At 51.9% G+C, this 20,519-nt stretch overlaps 1 protein-coding gene across 2 annotated transcripts; it reads right to left on the bottom strand.

The window, feature by feature from the left end:
- Window positions 1-1,887: 1,887 nt before the first annotated feature.
- STRIP1 (striatin interacting protein 1) lies at window positions 1,888-20,439 on the bottom strand. Of its 2 annotated transcripts, XM_015075476.3 has the most exons (21): window positions 20,218-20,437; window positions 17,076-17,145; window positions 16,283-16,357; window positions 15,716-15,850; window positions 15,516-15,636; window positions 15,180-15,248; window positions 14,132-14,238; window positions 13,892-14,019; window positions 12,614-12,796; window positions 12,040-12,257; window positions 10,552-10,617; window positions 10,365-10,428; window positions 8,998-9,069; window positions 8,439-8,513; window positions 8,131-8,228; window positions 6,776-6,902; window positions 6,464-6,564; window positions 5,676-5,742; window positions 5,022-5,126; window positions 4,244-4,448; window positions 1,888-2,858 (listed from the first exon to the last, which is right to left on the bottom strand). In XM_015075476.3, the coding sequence occupies exons 1-21, from the start codon at window positions 20,395-20,397 to the stop codon at window positions 2,611-2,613; spliced, it is 2,514 nt and encodes an 837-aa protein (XP_014930962.3). In that variant the 5' UTR covers window positions 20,398-20,437; the 3' UTR covers window positions 1,888-2,610. The 2 variants fall into 2 exon arrangements, with proteins under 2 accessions (XP_014930962.3, XP_026914189.2); XM_027058388.2 differs by lacking the exons at window positions 1,888-2,858; window positions 4,244-4,448; window positions 5,022-5,126 and adding an exon at window positions 5,161-5,316 and having other exon boundaries at window positions 20,218-20,439.
- Between the last annotated feature and the right edge of the window lie 80 nt (window positions 20,440-20,519).

Here is a 20,519-nt window from a genome sequence, read left to right as displayed (position 1 = left end):
GGCATCCAGGCTCTGGCTCTCGTTATTTTGTGACCTTGGGCAAGTTCTTTATCCTTTCTGTGCCAGTTTCTCATGTGCAAAATAAGCACTATAATGGTACTACTTTTCAGGGTTATTAAAAGCAAGAAGCTATTACATATAAAGTGCTCAGAGTAGTGACCGGCACATAGTAAGCACTAAACATTTGCTAGCTCCTGTGTGGAAAATGAACTTTCAAGAAGCATCAATATTGGGCCTGGTACCTAACTGGCCCTCAGTAAGTGGTAACTGTTGATTAACAGGGGACAGTTCCCTCAGGCGATAAAGCCATGGGGTAACTCATCCCTCAGTGGATTGAAGGAGCACTGGACCTCGAGCCTGGTTGGCAATAATCAACATTTTATATAACTCAACCATTTACAAAGGGTCTTCACATACCTTGCCCGTCTCAGGACCCATATGAGAAACGAAGCCAGAGATTGTGGGTGGCCACTTGCTCCCAAAGACATTTCTGTACAAAAGCTTGGATTTGAAAGGCCAATCTACCACTAGCACATTCTGCAGCTGTGATAAGGCTCTTACTCTCCTAGGCCAGGCCCTGGGCCTACAGATGTGTGGATCCTCCCACGCACCTGGGTTTTATGGACCTTGCAGCTTTGATATCCCGTGTTCTTTTTGCACAAATTTTTATATAGACATTTATAGACCTTTGCAACGCAAGAGGAAAAAATGGCAACTCTGGTTAAGGGAAGCTTCAGAGGAGAATGGGGAAATCAAAAAAGGGGAAGGAAGCAAAGCTGTCAGACAAGCTGGCTCAGTGAGCCAGGCTACCTGGTGGAGTATGAATGTGAAAATCTATCTTACCCAAACTAAAATCTCACGATGCATACTTCCTATTGGTCCTGGCATGAAACAGCACAAAATGCATCATGCACACACGAATTGTGTCAAACTCCCTTGTCCTGTGCAAGTTGCTTAGGGGCAAAAAGTCGATCAGTCACAGGGAATTCCTACCTCAGAGGCTGTGTGACTTACAGAAAAAATACAGTGCTCGCTTCCCCTCTGCTGCTCCTAACCACGCTGGCACATCAGGCTTCTCTTGGAAGCCCAGCTTGGGGCCTGCACTGAGGCTCAGTCAAAACCCAGGCCAAGCAGGCACTGAACAGAAGAACCCACGGGAGGGAGATTTTCCCCAGAGTACATTTCCTATATAAGTCAAGAGACTTAAGATCCCATACACATGGCCTAAAGGTAAGACAAGGGACCTTTTAAGTCACTCTGGAAAGGAAACAGTACTTTCATAAGCATCAGAAACAAAGCCTCAAGATCAAACTAGGTGGAAGCAGACGTGCCCAGGATCGCAAGGCCAGGTGCAGGCTCCAGGGTCTGCAAACCGACACCTCCCGGAGATCGTCCTTGCCTCTTCCCCCAGCGAGGTGGGCTCCTGGGCCCTCGGACACACTCCTTCCCACTGTGAGGCTGACTCCAGATGGTCTGCTTCTCCAGGCTCTGGGCAAAGAAGTTTCCTCTCAGTCCCAACCACCTACCCTTGCGAGGGCCCAGAGCAGCTGACCTAGCCCCTCCCCCTCCCTAGCACTGAAACTGGTTTGGCTGAGGCCCCCTCAGGAGAGCATCCGGAGATGCCTGGGGCTCCTACTGCAACTCTATCAAACACAGGGGTACAGGACAACTTATCACCTCAGCAGCCCAGAGCCCTGAGCTGGGCTGGAACAATCCTAGATTGACTCTGGATAAATGCCAACTCCCCCAGTACCTTCCCCTCAGGTGGCAAAGGCAGGCAGCCTGGCAGGGAACAAGTGGGTGACCTATCAATGCTGGCAGGAAAACCCATTTTCTAGACTCATAGATACTCAGGGACGGTATTTCCTGCAGACAAGGCAATGGGGGTCATTTTTGCTTCCTTTTAATGTAAACAGAATACACAAACACGTTAAAAACCCCAACGTGACACAAGAGAATACACAGAGATTTATATATAGGTATTTACAGACCCCTGCAAGCCAAGAGGAAAAATGGCACCTCTGATTAAGGACAGCTTCCGTTCCTACCCCCCAACCCTGTCCAAAACCAAAGTATTGAGGCAGCTGTAGGAGCCTCTGCAATTGCCTTGGGACGAAAGCAAGAGGCTGGAGTGACATCAGAAACCCCCCAAAGCAAAACCAAAATTCCGACTTTCTGACCCTGGCCTAATGCTAAGCCCTCCTCCTCGGCCGGCTGAGACTCCAAGGATGTGTGTGTCTCAGGAAGAGCCTCAGTGTGGCCCCTGCAACTCAGATGCAATGGCTTCCCAGCCTATCTAGGCTTTTCCCAGACTTGGGCTGACTGAGAAATGAGCCGCAACCGACCACGTCCAAGAGAAGAGGGTGGGGATGAGTGAAGAAGATAGGATCCCACACAGAGAGCTCGCTGCTCTGAGCAGGACGCTGGGAATGAATGAAGGGCCAAATCTGACTCACCCACAAGCCCAGCGGGGGCCTAGGGAGGGCACAGTGGGGCTGTGCTGCCACCTGGAGGGAGGTGGGAGCACTGCGGCAATGAACTGGGACAGCCCCTGGGGCCCCTCCAGATCACCCCTTCTTTCCTTTGCAGTCAGTCCCCTGCCCAGGAGCCTCACTGCAGCAGCTCCTCCCAGGAAATGGGCTTGGAGAAGACCTCCCTTTCTAACCAGAGGTCGTAGTTCATCTGGAAGTCCTCAGGGAGGTCCACCCGCTGGCCCAGGACACTCTGCAGGCAGTTGTCCACAGGTAGGAAGTCCGGGTTGCTATGGGCTCGGTCATACCGCCGGGCGTTGAAGCGTTCGATATTGGCACGGAGGGCGCATTCCTCTGCCTGGAAGTCCCAGGGCCGTGCATCAAGATCTGAGACAAAGCAGGAAGACACGTTCAGGGGCCAAGCCCTCATGGCAGCTCCCCCTGGGTTCATTAGAGCTTGGGGCCAGGCTGGCCCTGGCCTGAAATGTTGATTGTCAACTGGGAGCCAGAGACCTCCAATCTCTATCCTCAGGAAGACTGACAGGGCTTTTTCCTTAGACACAAAGGAAACTCAGGTAAAAAGAGAAAAGCCAGATCTACAGGGAAAGGGGCCACACTGCAGTTTAGGGGGACCCAGCCAGGGAGAGCCATGGAATGACATACTTCTCTGAAAGTTACACTCTCCTGGCTCTCTGAGATCAATGGCAGGAAACTGCAGATTCCCTCATTTGCTCATTCCCTCAGTTCCCTGACCAGGGACTGGGGGCCACGCTGGGTCTACACAAATTCAGGGCATCGGGGTACAGATGTGGTCACCTGGACATGGGGCTGTGGGCTAGAATGGCATGGTGCGGCAGCACACTCAGGAAAGCCAGCGAAGAGCCACTCTGCCTGGAGGCTGAGGGAGCCCCCCAGATGGGAGGGACACATACAGATACCGAACAGTGAGGCGTATGAGGGAGGCTTCCTACCAGGGGCAAGAAAAGTGGGGGACAACGTGGTTAATGTGCCAAGATCCCTGTGTGCGACAGAGGCTGGGCTGGAGAGAAGCTGGATCAGATTATGAAGGAGGGGAAGGGAGGCTGGGCAAGCCTCACATGCCTTAAGAGTGTGGCTCAAATTCTAAGGGAAATCAGAAGCTAACAAAGGATTTCACTCGGGGAGTTAGCCCCACAGGATGTGCTTTTTAAAAAGATCACTGGGGCGGGGCGCCTCGGTGGCTCAGTCAGTTGAACATCTGACTTCAGCTCAGGTCATGCATGACCTCACAGTTTGTGAGTTCAGGCCCTGCATGGGGCTCTGTGCTGACAGCTCAGAGCCTGGAGCCTGCTTGGGATTCTGTGTCTCCGTTTCTCTCTGCCCCTCCCCAACTCTTGCTCTGTCTCTCTCTGCCTCTCAAAAATAAAGAAAAAAAAATTTAAAAAGATCACTGGGGCATACTTTGAGGCACCGATGAAGAAACTGGGGGCAAGGAAGCCATCAGGCTCTGTGGGAATTTCAGTGGCCAGAACTAAGGCAGTTGTAGTGAGGAGAGAAAAGATGAGAGAGCGTCTTGTGAGAGTTTCTGGAAAAGGAACTAGTTCAGGGGAAGAGAGGACTGGGGGATGATCACAGGCACCAAGTCAAGGCAGCTTCTCAAAGTCCTTCCTGGAACTCCTATCCTGAGGCCACAAAAGCAGGAACTAGATTCTTCGGGGTTCTGGAAAGCTGTCACCCCTACCCCCCCCCCCCCCCACCCCCCTGGCCTGGCCCAGCTTGTGCCAGAGCCTTACCGTTGCCGTACGCCCAGTCGTCATTCAGCCGATGCCGCACCTTCTGGTAGATGGCGGACATGGTCTTCATGTTGCTCTTCCGCCACTGCCGTCCCAGATACTTGGTTTGCACCTTGAGCAGCTTCAGCACGTAGAGCTGCATCATGGCCTGTTTCACCTTCAAGGCCCGCTTCAAGATGGGGGCCGACTTGAACACCACTAGCATCTGGGAAGGGGCACGAGGACCAGGCTGAGGGCAGAGAAAAACTCCTGCACTACCACCTTCTAGGGTTAAGGGTAACCAACCATCCCAGTTTTCCCCAGACTGAGATGGCTTCCCGGGCATGGACGCCCCACTGCCCAAATCACAGGTCATTGTGAAATCTAAGGAAAGCCGTGAAGTCTCTCACTGTGAATGTTCCTATGTGCATGTATGTAAAATCTCCGAGGATTCATGGACCTCCCTACCCCAAAGGCGTCCTCAGACTCAAGGATAAGGGAAACTCCTAGAACCCTGGTTGTGTTACTGATGGAGATTAAGAGAATGTAGTAAAATCCCTTCTCTAAGTGTCGATTCATTTCAGGCCATGACCGAGCCTCTTCTAGCTTCTAGTTCAACTCAGCAAGGGGCCAGGCATCAGCCATTAACATGCAAGGATGTGGCTACAGGAAGAGTCCAGTGAGAAGGGTATAGGGCAGCAGCAAGACTGCTCCACGGACGTCCTGGGAGGGGACAGCACGAAGTGTGGCCCTCTGCCTTGAGCTCCGAGTTGCGTGCCTGCTGACTGTACTAGCTCACCATCGTCCTCGAATGCTTCCATTTTGTCAGCTTGTTCAAGATCCGAAGCAGATTGATGCAAGAAAAGAGGTTCCTCCAGCAAAACTGGTTATTGTCACCTGCTTCCTGCAGGGAAAAGCCAGGAATGCCTGTAACTCTCACAGCTGCAGGGTGCTCAGTGGTTTCCAAGGCCCTCACACCTCTCTCGGAACTGCCAGCTCTCTCCTCGTCTATAGCAGCAGCCCTCTCCTCTCCTCAGCCCAGGGTACTTCCATCCCAGAGCTTGGCAGGGATAAGGGAGTCCCCTAGAATTTTTCTGCAGGAAACACGGAGCATGATTTGAGGGGGCTGTGCCATCAGCCTCCACACCTGGGGCACCCACACCCAGGCTCCCTCAGAGCTGTGCCCCACAGAGATCCAGTGTGGGAGAGGGAAACCACTCGACCAGGTGAGCTCTGGGTCGGCAGCCCCTGAACACCACACTCCTGATGAACTACTCCCTGTATCCAAATCTTTCCACTCTGCAAGGTCCCTCCTCCGGCCCTTCTGTGCAATTACAGTGCTTTAAAAGCCAGCACCCAACGGGTGACCTCATCTGTGAGCCCCTGTATCTCTGTATCGGGGGAGGCAGGCCCTCCAACACCCCCCTCACGCCAAAGGAACAGCGTGACTCACCAGACTCTCAGCAGTCAGTTCCGGCAGCTCATGTACCACGCAGTGAGGGTAATCCAGGACAGAGATGCTGCAGGGAGAAAGAGAAGCCGGGCGACCACCGTGAGCAAAGCTAGGGGCTGGAGAGACAGCTGGGACGTGGCTGGCTCCCGGCCTTCCTCCTTACTTGTTGGGAGTGGAAGCAGGACCGCCTAGCCTGCACTCCCCTCATTTCCCCAGCTAGAGGATGATGAAATCCCCGTTTCAAGAGAACTTATACGGTCCCTCTATGACCAGAGACCAGCCTGTCATCTTGTAAGGTTCAGAGAGACTGCTTTCCCAACAGCAATGAGTCTGGGGCTGGGGCAGAAGATTTCTCTAGGCAATTAATGTATGCCAAGCCCCTAAAGGAGATAGCGTCTGGCCCACAGCTCACTCTTCGGTGTACTGTCAAATACAGCTGGTACCAGGCGATGGGGACAGGGGTAGAGTCAGCAGATGGGTCCTTATGGTGAACATGGCAGAGCTCCGTAGAGAACAGGAGGCCCGGCCAGTGTCCTCGAAGAAGCACACAACAGTGAGGGCCCAGGATGAGAACCCTCCCACCCAGGCACAGACTGAGTCACCTGTCACTAGACTAGTTGGACTCAGACCTGACACACTGGCATTCTCCACAGCAGAGACCATGACTCGTCCATCTTTGTGTCCTGACGTCTGGCAGAGTGCTGGCTTGTAGGTGCTGAATGAGCTCAGGAGAGGCCAGCCGGGCCTCTGGCCATCCCTACCCCTTCCTGATCCCTCATCCTTATCACCTGTTCTTGGCGGTGATGTAGGACATGATGTTTTGATTGAAGAACTTTAGGATCAAAGGGATGCAATTGGCAAACACCAGGTGCTGGGCCATGTATTCAAACTGAAACCAACAGAAAAAAATTAGCATGCCCTTTAGGACCTCACCCTCCTCCCTCCAGTGATAAAAGGCCTTAGTTGGAGGACTGGATCTTAAAACATTCATGCAGAGCTCAAGGGGGTTTGAAGGGCAAGGCCTCCGTTCTTCTTCGCTGGAGGAGCAGCGCTGCCTGAGGCCCTGGCCCAGTGAACAGAAAGGAAGGCCCCGCAGGTACCTGGTAGACGTGGTTCAACTTAAAATGCTTGAGCAGCAACAGCAGGACAGCAGAAATGGCCTTAACAATGACCTCTTTGTGGCGGTTCACATCCACCCCCAGCTTCATGCTCTGCAACACGGTGGTGCTGGAAACACAATTTCCGGGTGAGCCACCAGCATGGGCAGCGCTACCCTTTGGGCACTTGCAGGAGAGATGGGATTCCTGAGCCTTCCCCAGGCAAAGGCTTCCACCTCACCACCCACCCTGTGGTCATCTCTGCTATCAGGGCCAGGGCTCCTCCCACCCACCTCAACAAGCAATCCAGCTCAGCACAATTTGCTTCCTGGGGGGCCTCAAACACGTTCTTAGCCTATTGCCCTGCTTTTCCTCCCAAAATGAACTTCTCCTTTTCAAGATCTTCCTACACTTTTGCCATGAGATGAACTTGGGTTCCTCAAAGTGTATTCTGGGGAACGCTAGCACACTGAGATGTTTCAGACTATGGAGAAAAAAGGGCTTTGGAGTCAGATAAATGGAAGAAGCACTGAGTTAAATCGGTTTCTTAATTCAGGACTTCTCACTGTAAATCTAAGAGGAGATTTAATATTTGACTCTGGGACCCTTCTTCCAAGGACCATCATGATGGCCTAGTGTTCTAGGACACTCCCTTTGGTAGTAGCCAATCCCTGCCTCCTCCCTCACGCAGCTATCATGTCAGACTCAAGGGGCCCAGCCCCCAAGCCCCCAGGGAGCCGGGCTCAGAGCTGGCACGCAGGAAGAAGGTCAGATCAAAGCCCAGGTCCTTCTCAAAGCAGAAAATGATCTTGTTTTGTACTCTTACATCAAAGCGATGAGGTCAGTGCCTCAGGGAAAAAGAACCCCTAAGGATTTCACTATCAGCCAGAGATATCCGCAAATACTCCACATGCCAAATCGCCAGCCAATAGGAAAGAATCTTACACACAGCTCAGGTTCAGCTGCTGGCTGGTAAACTGTCCAGAAGCTAAGCCTACAGGTCCTGGGTGTGTTGCTCAGACAGCTTTCGAGGGAAGGTTTCAGGAAATGTCGAACACAGCCTGATTCATTTTATAGAGGAGAAAACGACTTTTCCCTAGTTCACTCAGCGGCAAAGTCTACACTAGAATCCAGGCCAACCACACTAAGCCACTTCCCCAACCAGTAAAACCAAATATTTAATCCAATAGATACATTTTCTTTCTTCTAAGTCAGGAACACCCTAAACTTAACCTACAGAGAAGTTGAGCCAAAAAAAGAAAACAACCAAGCAAGAGTGGGACCGAGAGGAAACCGCTTCCCCTGGCTCCTCTACTTGGCGGCCCCTAGCCTGCTCCATTCACAGGAATACTACTCACGGCATCTCCTCAGGCAGGACGTCTGCTAAGATGTTGATTGAGTCTGTTTTGGCTTTCGAGGTGGGGGCGGCAGCCAGCAGGATCTTCAGCAGCGCTATCTGGGGAGCAGCAGACCGAAGGCCTGAGAAGTGGTCCTTTGGGAGGTGTTCGGGTGGGCGGCAGGAGGGGCTGACACCAGCAGGGCATCCTCTCAAGGCCAGTGTAGCGGGGAGGGCAGTCCCATGGCAGGTACTGATGGGCACCGGAGGGGTCCCAGACCCAAAGCACTCATGAAGAGGAGGCAACACCTCAAGAGCAGGAGCACTCACCATGTACTGGGGCAGGCTGGGAAGCAAGCCTTGGTAAAGGGTTTCCGCGGGTACCTGCTCCACTTCCTCTTCTCCCTTGTAACACAACAGGTACAAATACAAAACCCCAGTCCCGACTCTGCTCTCCTGAGCCAGCTTGCTAGCTGGCTGGAGGAGAATCTGTTAAGTATTGATGTAAATGATGATGTCGGTAACAATGGCAAACCTTGAAGAATACACGTGCTACATGTGCCAGGCACCATACTTGTAATAACTCACTTCAACTTTACTGCAGCTCTACGGAGGAGGGACTATCATCATTCCCATTCTACAGGCAAGGAAACTAAAGCACAGAGAGATTTGGTAACTTGCCTAAGTTGCCACCTACTGAGTGGTGGAGCCGGGAGTCAGAGGCAGGTGACTGTGCTCTTGACCCCCACCCTAGACATACGCCAGCCCTGGTGTGGGAGCGAGACTGGGAGTTTTTTGAAGACGGGGCCTGGAGCAGCTCTGTAGTCTGGGCCCAGCAGTGCCTGGGAGCTGCTGGCAGTCCAGTGGCTGAAGAAGGCCTCAGACTCACCCCTGAGAGAGGAGAGCGAAGGTACTCCTCCTCCATCTGCGCCTGTACCTCTGCAATCGACGTGTACTTGTGCTGGAGAGAAAGAGGGAACGCCTCTCAGTCTCTGGCCAGAGCCCCGCACCCTGGCAAAGACCCCAAGCAACTTTCCTCAAACCCGAGCTTCTCAAAGAGGGCTAAGTCACCACAAAGATCCCTAACTCAAATCCTGAAATATTTTCTAAGTGGGCACATACTTAAAACCAGTCTAAAAGCACACATTAGACACAAACTAAGGGAAAGGGGTTTTTTCAGATAGCTATAAAGACAGAAGAAAAAACTATTAAAGGGAGAATCGAGTACTCAGGAGCAAGTACTCAAGTACTCAGAAGCTAGTACTCAAAAGCCTAGCCGCACAAGGCCCACTTCGTACTACAAATCTCAAACACACACTTCAAAAACATACCGACATTCACACGCCGACATATTGTCAGGGAAGACATCCCTTCCCTGATGCCTCTTGATGCCTCCTCCCATGTGGAGAGACATGTGTGTGTAAAAACTCCTGGCCTCCCTGCTTCTTCCCACACACTCTTTCCTCACTTTGCTGACTGGCAGGTATGGGAGGAGGAATAGGACTTTCTGAGCCCAACCTCCTTCTCTCTTCTCTTTAGAAAAAAAAAAGCTTGGGCTCTCTTCTGCTCCTCAACCAGGCTTAGCGTAGTTCCAGCCCTGCCTGGCCCTGGCTGCCTAATTCTGGAAGTAAAGCATTGGGATGCATATCATTACCATGTTCTTATGGCTCACTCTCCAGTAGCTCTATCAGCAGTAAAGCTGGTGTTTTGATCTCCATCTGCCCACTTCTCGATCTCAAATGCTTTAGAACTAAGGCTAGGAAAACTCAGGCCCCTTAAAACTCCAACTATCAAACATATCTTTTTTTTTTTTTTTAATTTTTTTAAAATGTTTATTTATTATTGAGAGACAGAGAGAGACAGAGCATGAGCATGGGAGGGGCAGAGAGAGACGGAGACACAGAATCCGAAGCAGGCTCCAGACTGAGCTGTCAGCACAGAGCTTGATGCGGGGTTGAACTCACAAACTGCGAGATCATGACCTGAGTCGAAGTTGGACGCTTAACCGACTGAGCCACCCAGGCGCCCCTCAAGTATATCTTTAATAACGGCCCAGTTAAGTCCCCAACAAGAACTCAGCTAAAATAAGTAAAACTTACAAAGAGCTGTGTTAAAGGTATGGCTGTGGTCCACCTATTCCCCCGCCCCAGGCTCCTTCAGGCAGACAACCATCTCAAAAGGTTTATCCCAACAGGCTGCTCTCACTTTACTCACCTGGGACCAAAGTAGGCCAAAAGCTCACCCAATGCCACCTACCTGTTTCAGAGTCTTGATGCTTTCGTGGATTGGCCTGGGCAGCCCCACCACTGTGTTCGTGTCACTGCAGAATAAAGAAAGCCCTGTGTTGAGCCTGGACATCAACTCGCCTTGATCCACAAACACCAGAGGCCAGGAGAGTGCACTCCTGCTACCTTCCTTCAAAAGGAACTCAGATCACACTCACCTGCCTAGAGTGTAACCAATAAACTTGCTACGGCTGGACTCGAGGAACATCTCAATGTCTTTCTCTCTGCCAAAGAGAACAAAGTTTTTATTAAAAGTTATTTCAAGGGGCGCCTGGGTGGCGCAGTCGGTTAAGCGTCCGACTTCAGCCAGGTCACGATCTCGCGGTCCGTGAGTTCGAGCCCCGCGTCAGGCTCTGGGCTGATGGCTCAGAGCCTGGAGCCTGTTTCCGATTCTGGGTCTCCCTCTGTCTCTGCCCCTCCCCCGTTCATGCTCTGTCTCTCTCTGTCCCAAAAATAAATAAACGTTGAAAAAAAAAATTAAAAAATAAATAAATAAAAAAGTTATTTCAAGGTGTCATGGTTAATAAAACATAGAAGCTTCAGAAACTGCAAAGCCAGAAGAAAAGGTCTCCCACCCCTTTTTTTTTTTTTAAGTTTTCATTTTTCAGAGAGAGAGACAGAACATGAGCAGGGGAGGGGCAGAGAGAGAGAGAGAGGGAGTCACAGAATCCGAAGCAGGCTCCAGACTCTGAGCTGTCAGCACAGAGTCCGATGCGGGGCTTGAACCCATGAACCAAAAGATCATGACTTGAGCCGAAGTCAGACACTTAACCAATTGAGCCACCCAGGCACCCCCACTGTTTTTCTTTTTAGTAAAAAAAAGAAAAAAGAAAATCTTCACACTGTCTTAATGTCCTTCATAACGTTGGGTCAATAACCTGAAAGTGTATTATGTGTATGTAACCAGTTAACCTGTAAAATTAAGGTGACACATCAAACTTAAAGCACATGTCATTCAGATACCAATAACAAGTTTGTCAAAAGAATTTCTCAAATATGTAAAGTTTTTACAACTGGATCTATACACTTCTGATATTTTCATATGAGTCCTGTTCTCCTGCCTCAGACAAGCAGCACATCACGTTTTCTGAAGACTTGTGTGTAATCCCATCCACAGATCACTGAAAACTGGGGTTTCAGATGGAAAAAGTGACTTCTGCATTGCCCTTTCACATACTCACCTATTTCTTAAGTTGGTGACTTTTTAAACAGAAACCACTCATATCCAGGTACCTTCCCACCTGATTTATGCATACATATCTCAAACACCTTACCTAGGATTCTAAAGCTCTTCCTTAATCTTTAATTTTTCTGTTAAAAACCACATACAACCCCAGGGTGAGTGGAGATGGGTTCAGTTAAGTGTCCTTCTTCTCATTTTTCCCTATTCCCCCTTCATTAGTATGGCTAACCAAGAGCTAATTCATATTACTGATTCAAGAGCCATACACGGGTCTCTCTGTCCAAGGCCGGCACCCTGAGGCCTCTAGGCCAACACAGGGTACTTTAAGAGAGCTTCATCCCAGAGCCAAGGTCAGCCTGGCCCTGCAGAGGACCTCGTGTGGTGACTCAGGCCTGGGGCAGGCTTAGGGGTGGAAGGCCTCTGGTTTCAAGAGCCAGGAGTGTTCCAGGTGTCTGAGGCTCACCTGACCTTGGGAGCCCACGGAAGCCCCTTTGGGCAGGTAAGCCTGTCAGTCTGAGGGTGCTGCAGTGGGGGAGGCATCACTTCATCCCGCTCAAGGGGGAATGTCTCCCCCTCCAGGCTGTTGTCATCATCATTCTCCTCTTCCTCTTCTCGAGAGTCATCAGCCTTGTAAGGATCCCGCTCGTTGAAGGCATCCAAGTTGTCCTGTTTTATCAGTGCCTGAAAACAGAGGGAAGGGGAATCGGACAAGTGCCAAGCAAGGAACCATAAGAGGGCAAGGAGGCTAGACAAGCCATAACACACAAAGGTGGAAGGCAGAGCCAAGGGCAGTGGAAAAACCAGAGAGGAAGTCAAGGTTGGGCCCAGAGGACAAATCCTCTCTTGCCACAGTGCCTCAAGAGTGCCATGTGGTGAGTGTCCACTCAGAGACACAGCATCCCCCAGCCTGGAGGCCTTCATTTGGATTAGCTGCTCAGAGAGGACTTCCAACAACCCCGCTCACCCGGGGATCAGGCTGCCACGCGATGTGCCCCTTCAGACCCTCAGGAGTCACCGGGGACACCGGTCACCCTCACCTTGTGCTCCCGACGGCCCCGCTTCTGCTGCTGCTCAATCAGGTCTGAGGCAGATGCCGGCGGGGAGGCGGCCCTCATGTTGCGGATCACCTTGATGCTGTCCTCAGGCAGCGGGGGAAGGCCCAGGATGGTGCGCTTCTCGGCCTTCATGCTCTGTAGCTCCTCGAAGCCGCCCAGTGTGCACTGCATCACAAACGAGGGGCAGGGCCGGGGTCACACATCTACAAATGGGTCCCTCAGCCCCGCGTCAGGCTTGAAAGCATGCGTGACACCATGACCTGCATCAATCTCTGAACCAGGGACTAAACCCACTCACACGAGAATTCAGCGACACCAACGTGGGAGTGGAGAAAACAGACCAAGGGAAGGAGATATGCGGGCTGACTGAGCCGGCACACACAGGTTTAGCTCTGCACGTAGGATATATACTCTTCGTGCCAAAAAAGCAAACTCAGGAGCCTATCCTTTCAGGTTTCTAGAAAAGCCTGTGACTCACATGCTTCCAAAGCTGTACCTACCAGTCTTTCAAATTCAAATTGGGAATACATCATTAGATACTCCAACAACCCCCTAGAAGCCAAAACCCCAGTGGTATTCAGCTTTTGTCTCTGGCTTCAGCGAGGCTTTGTGAGGAACCAAGAGGATGTCTCACCAAAATATAATGTGCACACCACTCTAAAGAGATCCTAAACTCACAGCCTGGCTCTGCAGAGTTGGCCTGCTCTGGAAAGAGGGAGGTGAGCCCCAGGGGGAGGAGGAGTCCTGACGGCAGCTCCACTCTCTGCTGAGGTCTCTCGTCCAGGTGGGAAAGGCGGCGAGCTCGGCTGCTGACAATGGCCCCAAGCCGAGGGTGCTGGCCATTCTTTCCCTACCCAGAAACAGGCTCCACACCACACCCGGAGGAAGACGGCGCTAGCCCAGGGCTTGCTCTTGCCTCCTTCAAGTGACCTCTGACTGAGGGGACCCAGTTACACCAGCTCTAATTCTGCCTCCAATCACTTTACTGACTCCAGGTTCAGAAGCAGCATGTCTGGCGGGGGGGAAGGTGTTTTATGACTCCAGGAGTCAGGGAGCCAACAATCTATTTTGACTCAAGGGCCAAGTCCTCTTTGCCTGCAGTGAGTCAAGCGTGCTATTTTGTTTTAAACCAAAGCAGTTAATTACATGTTAATTTATATACAGATTTTCATACAATTCAACATTTAAAAGGATATACAGTGAAGTCTCTCTCCCGCCCCAAGCCCTAGCAGCTGAGTTCCCCTTCAAGGGGGTACTCACCAACACTGTCTTCCAAAGAAGTAAGAGAACTTTCTTCATGGGGAAGTGAGGGGCATGACCGCTGCAAAATTTGGTCACCATCCCAAACAGCATGATGGCAAATGGTTCGTTGTTGTACAGGGGGGAACCTAGAGGCAACACAAAGTGATCAGGGCCACCAGCAGGAACAGGACCCTCCCACAGCCAGCAGCCTCAGCTCCCGGGCAGAGCCTCAAGACGCCAGGATCTCCAGGGCCCTACCCAGTTCAGCCCTGAAGGTCTGTCGCATGGTCCTCCACTCGGCCTTATCGCCCTCACACTCCTGGTGAACGGTCTCCACAATCAAGTACATGATGTTGAGCAGTACCCTGGGAACAAAAGCCAGTCATAATGGTGAAGAATGGGGAATCAAGGGGCGTCCTGGCTTCCTCACATTCCAGCTGACATGAGGAAAGCTCGTGCACAAAGGCTAGTTGGTGGCGGACGGCTGTGACACGGGGAGAACTGAGAGTCTCACAGGGCCCCTCTTGGTGTGCCCTTCTCACCCAAATGCTAAGGTTACAACCAGATCTTACCCTGCTTTGTATTCTGGCACTGAGCTAAGTGCTCACTCAAAGCAGGTGCTTAATAAATAAATGGTTGCTGAAAGCATTAATATGAACAAGAACGGCCATAAGCATTTACTGCCCTAAGCTTCCTGGAGCAGGAAAAACACAGAGTTGGGCACGAGCTGTGGAAGTAGCTGCCGGATCAGAAGAAGCAACGCAGGGTCAAGGCAACAAGAAGCAAGGATTACCACACTGGCGCGGGAATCGGGAGCGAGCGGGCAGTGCCCCAACCACCGTGGGGAACACCACAAACAGCCAGTCTGAAAACTCCCAAACAGAGACAGATTCTAAGCCTCACGGAAATGGGAAGGTGATCTTACTGTTTAGCAGCCACTATTACTTCCCGTGCGGCCACAAAACGCCACAAAGGAGGTGGGGGTCGAGCTACCCACGGAAGGCGGAGCCCAAGGAACCACGTCATGTGTTTCACCAAACACAAAATACCACACCGGCAAGGTCTCGGCAGCAGCGCGGGCGGAAGGCTGCCCCTCGCCACGGCTCTAGTAAGCAGCTTCACCCGACGTTTCCTTTAGGAGTCTCCTCCGAGCCCCCCCTAGGGAGGGCCCTCAGCAGGGCCGCCACGGCCCACACTGAGTCAGCATGTGCAGAAGGAGTGCACACGTGGCGAGGACACCTGAGGATGCCCTCCTGCCCCTGCTCCGATCTCATCCTCGGGGAGCCCAGGCTCGCTGCCTGCTCACCTCAGGTCTGTGCTGTCAGCCAGGGAGATGGCCGGCTTCCTCACCGCACTGCTGCAGGCGGCACTGTTGCTGCAGGAGAGATTGGGAGGTCAGGCCCTCCTCCAGGAAGGAAGATGAAAAGTTCCCCTGACAAGTGCTGGGGAACAAAACGTTTTATCGTGTGTTACGACTGCCCAAGAGGCCACAGTTCAACGTGACCAGAACGGAGCTGGGACCGCCCCCCCTGCCCCGCCCCATGTGGCCCATTCGCCCTTCTCAAAAGCAGTTGGTTCTGCAAGCTCTGTCCCCTCATCCCCTGCCTCCCCTTCCCTACTCAAGCTCCCCAGAAGAACTCACTCTATCTCCATATTCAGAAGCTCCACCAAAGCATTGAACGTGCCCACCTCCAGGAGCAGAAAGATGTTGTAGCGCATCCAGGACTGCACCTCTGCCTCTGAGCTACACTCCCCAAAGGTGCCTGCGAACATGGGGCACAGCTGAGTCCCTCCCTGTATCCGACAAGGCGGTGCCGGGGTGCCTGGGGGCCCACTCGGTACCTTGGGCAACGTAGAGGATTGCTCGAGCCACCTTGAGTCTTTTCTCCCTGGCAGTGACTTCCAAGCCATCCAGGAGCCTCATGGCATGCGTACGGTGCTGGTTGGTGTCCAGCTCAGTCCATTTCTTGTCTGTTACTGCAGGGCAAGAGACCACTTACACGGGAGCCCAGAAAAATCCTCGCAATGGAATGGGTACAATGTTAACTTCCCGAATTCAGGCCTGCCACAAGATCAGAAAACTCAGAAAGATAAGTTACTCTCTTACAGCAGCGTAAGGCCACACTGCTGCTCTATGCATCTGAGTTTTCAGACTGAAACACTGCTATTTTTGGTGCAATTTCAATCACACAAAAAGTTATTTCCCCCCAATACTCACACTCTGAAAAGCCACCACCAGAGCACCAGCAGGCCCACCCTGAAGGTCACATGTGGCTTTGAACAACCGTGGTTCAGCAGGTTTCTTAGGTCAGTCCAGGGTGACTCCAGTCACTCAGATGACTAAGAGAAACCCTGCGGCCCTCATGGTGCTGGGTCAAAGGAACCAAGAAGTGAGGGGAATCCTCTCACCATGGATCCGGAAGTCTTCCTCAAAGCATTTTCGATTCATCAGGAATTCCGGCCCTTCCGTGTAGCTGTAAAGCTCTGTCAAGAACAAAGCCCCATCAGCTCCATGTCCACGTTCTGTAGGGGCCTCATATGTAGCAGAGAACGTAAGGCATTTGCTTCTAAGCCCCATTCTGTCCCTCGGTCACAGTGACTCCGGGCCTGTCCAGTTACTAAGGGGGTCTTAGTGCTCTGACGGGCCCGACAGAGAGAGTGCTGACTTTCCCTGTAGCAGATAATCAGAGTGCCAGTTACGGACAAATCCAGGCATTTCCAGTCCAGTGCACATCGATCCTGCCACGCCACAGGCTGACTGCCACCATGGACACGTGTCTCTCCAGTGGCTACTATGGAGCAGCTCAGGCTAGCTCACGTTACACATGAGCGGCAGCGACAGATGTGCACAGATGCAGGCACGCTTGTCGGCATGCCCCACGACCTGCCGCCCTAGGAGACACCACCGCCAGGCAGGCAGCGGATGGCCGAGGAGCATGACCATCTGTGATTGGGCCATGGTCAACCGACCTGACCGCACAGAGGTGCTTTGCCAAAGTAAGGGGAAAGCCAAAGTTATGAGCTATACAAGGCTTGAATCCCATAATTAACATGTTTTATCTATCTATCTATCTATCTATCTATCTCATTACTAGGCTAGCCAGGGGGGGAAATGAACTCCAAAATGACATTCATTCTTAATTGTATTAAAGACCAATATGGGAAAAAACACCCCCAAATAACATGAAGGTCTATGCTTTACCTGAGAGCTCTGCAGCCCACTTGTCCGTGTCAGCATATTCAAACTCGAGATCTGGAGACTCAGAGTAGCCCTTTTCAGAAAAGGAGAGAGAGTAACGCAAAAGACCATTGTGAGTATTTTCCAAAGGAAGAAACACATATGCGTCCAGAGACACTGCTGGGTTACAAGACACCACCGCCTCCACTCCTTTGAGGTTTTATCACATTTCGCCTCCTGGGCTAGCTTAGGCCTCCCAATTAAGACCTTGCACAGCACCTTCCACTTTTCCTTAGAGTGCTTACAACTGACCATTATATACCGGCACGTGTATTTGTTTTGTGTCTGCCCCTCCACGAGAGTGCAAGTTCCCTGAGAGTGAGAACTCTGTCCACCAGTCTGCTCACCAATGACTCCACAATGCCCAGCACACTACCCGGCCTGAATGAGGGCATGAATGACGAGTTTATAGTCAAATAAATTCTCATTAGATGAATGAACACAAAGCTTCTATGTGTTCTGTGCAGTGAATGTACCATTCCACATGGTGCTAAGATTCCGGAAGCCTCACTTCTTTCTGGCTAGTAGGCCATCAACAGCTCAGGACAAAATGCGTATTGACACTCTCAGCTTTCCTGCCCTTCTCTCAAATTTCAGTGAGAACTGACAGACAGAGAAGGTAGCAGCCTAACAGAATGGTCTCCCTCCCACACACAGGAGAGAATCTGACAATCTTTTCACTGACAGGGATAGGTGATCACCGAGGAGGAGAAACACCATCTGGGAAGCCTGGTGCTCGAAAGATAGAAGAGGTGATGAACAGGTAGAGCCCTCAGGCTTAATTACAAGCTACTTGGGAAGACAAAGACCACCCACAAAGTGACATAACAAACCCACAGAAACTGGAAAAAAAAAAAAAAATGAAGAACTCTACTCCATCAGAGGCAACAGAAGGTACACTTTCACAAGTTACTGAGCTTCAGTTTCTTCATTTATGTAATGGGAATGACAAAAATCTATCTTCAAGGTGTTTTTTGGTTTTTTTTTAATGTTTATTTTTGAAGGAGACAGACAGAGCATGAGTCAGGGAGGGGCAGAGAGAGAGGGAGACACAGAGTCCAAAGCAGGCTCCAGGCTCTGAGCTGTTAGCACAGAGCCTGACGCGGGGCTCGAACCCACGAACCACGAGATCATGACCTGAGCCGAAGTCGGACGCTTAACTGACTGAGCCACCCAGGCGCCCCAGTCTTCAAAGTTTTTAAGGCCGAATCAAAATTATGTAGCACACAGTGGGCGCTCATCAGGTGTCGACCTCCCTGTCCTCCAGGCATTGCTCAGGCTCCCAGCCCACGGATTCCAGCTGTGCCCCAAAGAGCTGAGTACAGCACCAGGATCTCTAAGAAAACGAACTGAAACAGGCCTCTCAGCCTGAACGTGTTCACTGACTGGCCTTTCATGTGTTTAGTCTCTATGGAAATTAAAGGGTAGAAAGAGACATTTAAATGCATCGAAGGGTATTTATCTGATCATTTGTGGCTACTTAGGAAAATTTATCACTAGTTTTATTTACTTATTTTTATTTTTGAGAGCGAGCAAGGGAGAGGGGCAGAGAGAGAGAAAGAAAGAGAATCTTAAGCAAGCTCCACACTCACCATGGAGTCGGACATGGAGCTCAATCCCACAACCCTGGGATCATGACCTGAGCCAAAACCAAGAGTCATTGCTCAACCAACAGTCACCCAGGCACCTCCACGGCTAGTTTTAAACTAAAACTCCTCTTCTTGGGATGCCTGGGTGGCTCTGTCGGTTAAGCGTCGAGTTGGGCTCAGGTCATAATCTCGCGGTTCGTGAGTTCGAGCCCGGCTTGAGGCTCTGTGCTGACAGCTCAGAGCCTGGAGCCTGCTTCCGATTCTGTGTCTCCCTCTCTCTCTGATCCTTCCCCATTCGTGCTCTGTCTCTCAAAAATAAACATTAAACTAAAACTCCTCTTCTGATGAAGGCAGGTTCACCCCCACCACTTTCATAATCCTCTATCACCCCACAATGCAAAGGCTTCTAAAAAGTCAGATTCATTGCTTTTTCAAATAATTCGCTTCAAACTTAAAGTACCTCTATTTTGGACTTGGCAAATTCTGACACGTTTTACCAGAGGTTTGCACTCGCCAACAAAATACAAAAGCTTGAGAGGAACTGATTTCACCTATCTAAAGATGGTATCCTCCGCCTATGGTAGGACCTGGGGCACTGCGCTTGGACAAGGAGGAATTCCCCATCATTAATAAGCGCCTCACTGCTGACCAGCCCGAGTTATCTCAGGTGGAGACCTCACGGTAAAAACTCTGGGAACGTGCTGATTAAGAAGCCCTAAAGTGCTGTGACGCGTGTGTCTTCATTCATGAAATCTACAATGGGAGGCAGTGGGAGGAATTCTTTAACTCCGGGTGAGGTGACTAGTCAGCTCCAGACTACGGTGTCTCCGGAACCAGAGGAACAGCCCACTAGCAAGAGAGGGAATGCTGAGCCCTAATGCATGTTTACAATGTATATTTATGACTGTTAACAGTTCAGCATCGGACGCATCAGGCACTGTCAAACTAAGGCCAGGACTTGTACTAGCTAAGGTCAGAGTGAATAGGCAATGTTACCCCCTCCTACACTCGAAAACGCCGGGCGCGTAGTACCATTAGTGATAATTGGCTCCGTCCGGTTTTGAGCTCCCTTCCCAGCCCACACACGCCGCCCACCGCGCGCTGCAAAGCCCACAGGTCCAGCGGACAGAGATGATTAGGGGTCGGGATGCAGCCGCCCGCCCCCTGGAGCGCACGCAGACCACTGACTCCTCATCTCCAAACTGGGACCGGGAGCTGCTTCCCCAGGGGCTGGGGCCCCGAGGCCGCACCCTCAGCCCCCGCCCCAGAGGAACAAACGAGCACTCGCCGGCTTCGGGAGGTTCTCCCGAGCGGCGGAGCTCGGGGATGGGACCCCGGCTTCACGCCCCCGGCTCCGGGGGTGCCAGCCTTGCTTCCTACTCCTTTCTCTGTAAAATGACAACTCCTCCGCCGGGCCATGTCCAACCCTCTGGGAAGCCCAGCTGGAACCCGAAAGCAGCCCCGGGCCCCTCGCAACCGCCCGCCCGGTGCCGTCCTCGCCCCCCGAAGCTCCTGACCTCCGAGTCTTTGCGCTGGTTGCGGTTGAACTCCCGGGATTTGCCCCCGGGCAGGAGGCCTCCGCCGGCCCGCGGGGCTCCGGGTGGAGGCTGCGCGGTTGCCGGTGGCGGAGGTGGTGGCGGCTGGGGCTGTTTGTTGTTCACGATCAGCGGGCCGGGGCCGCCGGCTGCCGGCTCCATCTTGGCTGCTCCACACCCCCGGCTCAATTCACGGACTGTAGGCGTGCTACAACTCTCGCGTGATTTCCCCGAGGAACCTTCCCCGATCGCCATATTAAGTGTGGCGGCAAGTAGTGGAAGCC

The sequence above is a fragment of the Acinonyx jubatus genome, chromosome C1 (genome assembly GCF_027475565.1).
Source record: "Acinonyx jubatus isolate Ajub_Pintada_27869175 chromosome C1, VMU_Ajub_asm_v1.0, whole genome shotgun sequence".
Classification (NCBI taxonomy): Eukaryota; Metazoa; Chordata; class Mammalia; order Carnivora; family Felidae; genus Acinonyx; species Acinonyx jubatus.
This window is presented reverse-complemented; position numbering and strand designations above follow the sequence as displayed.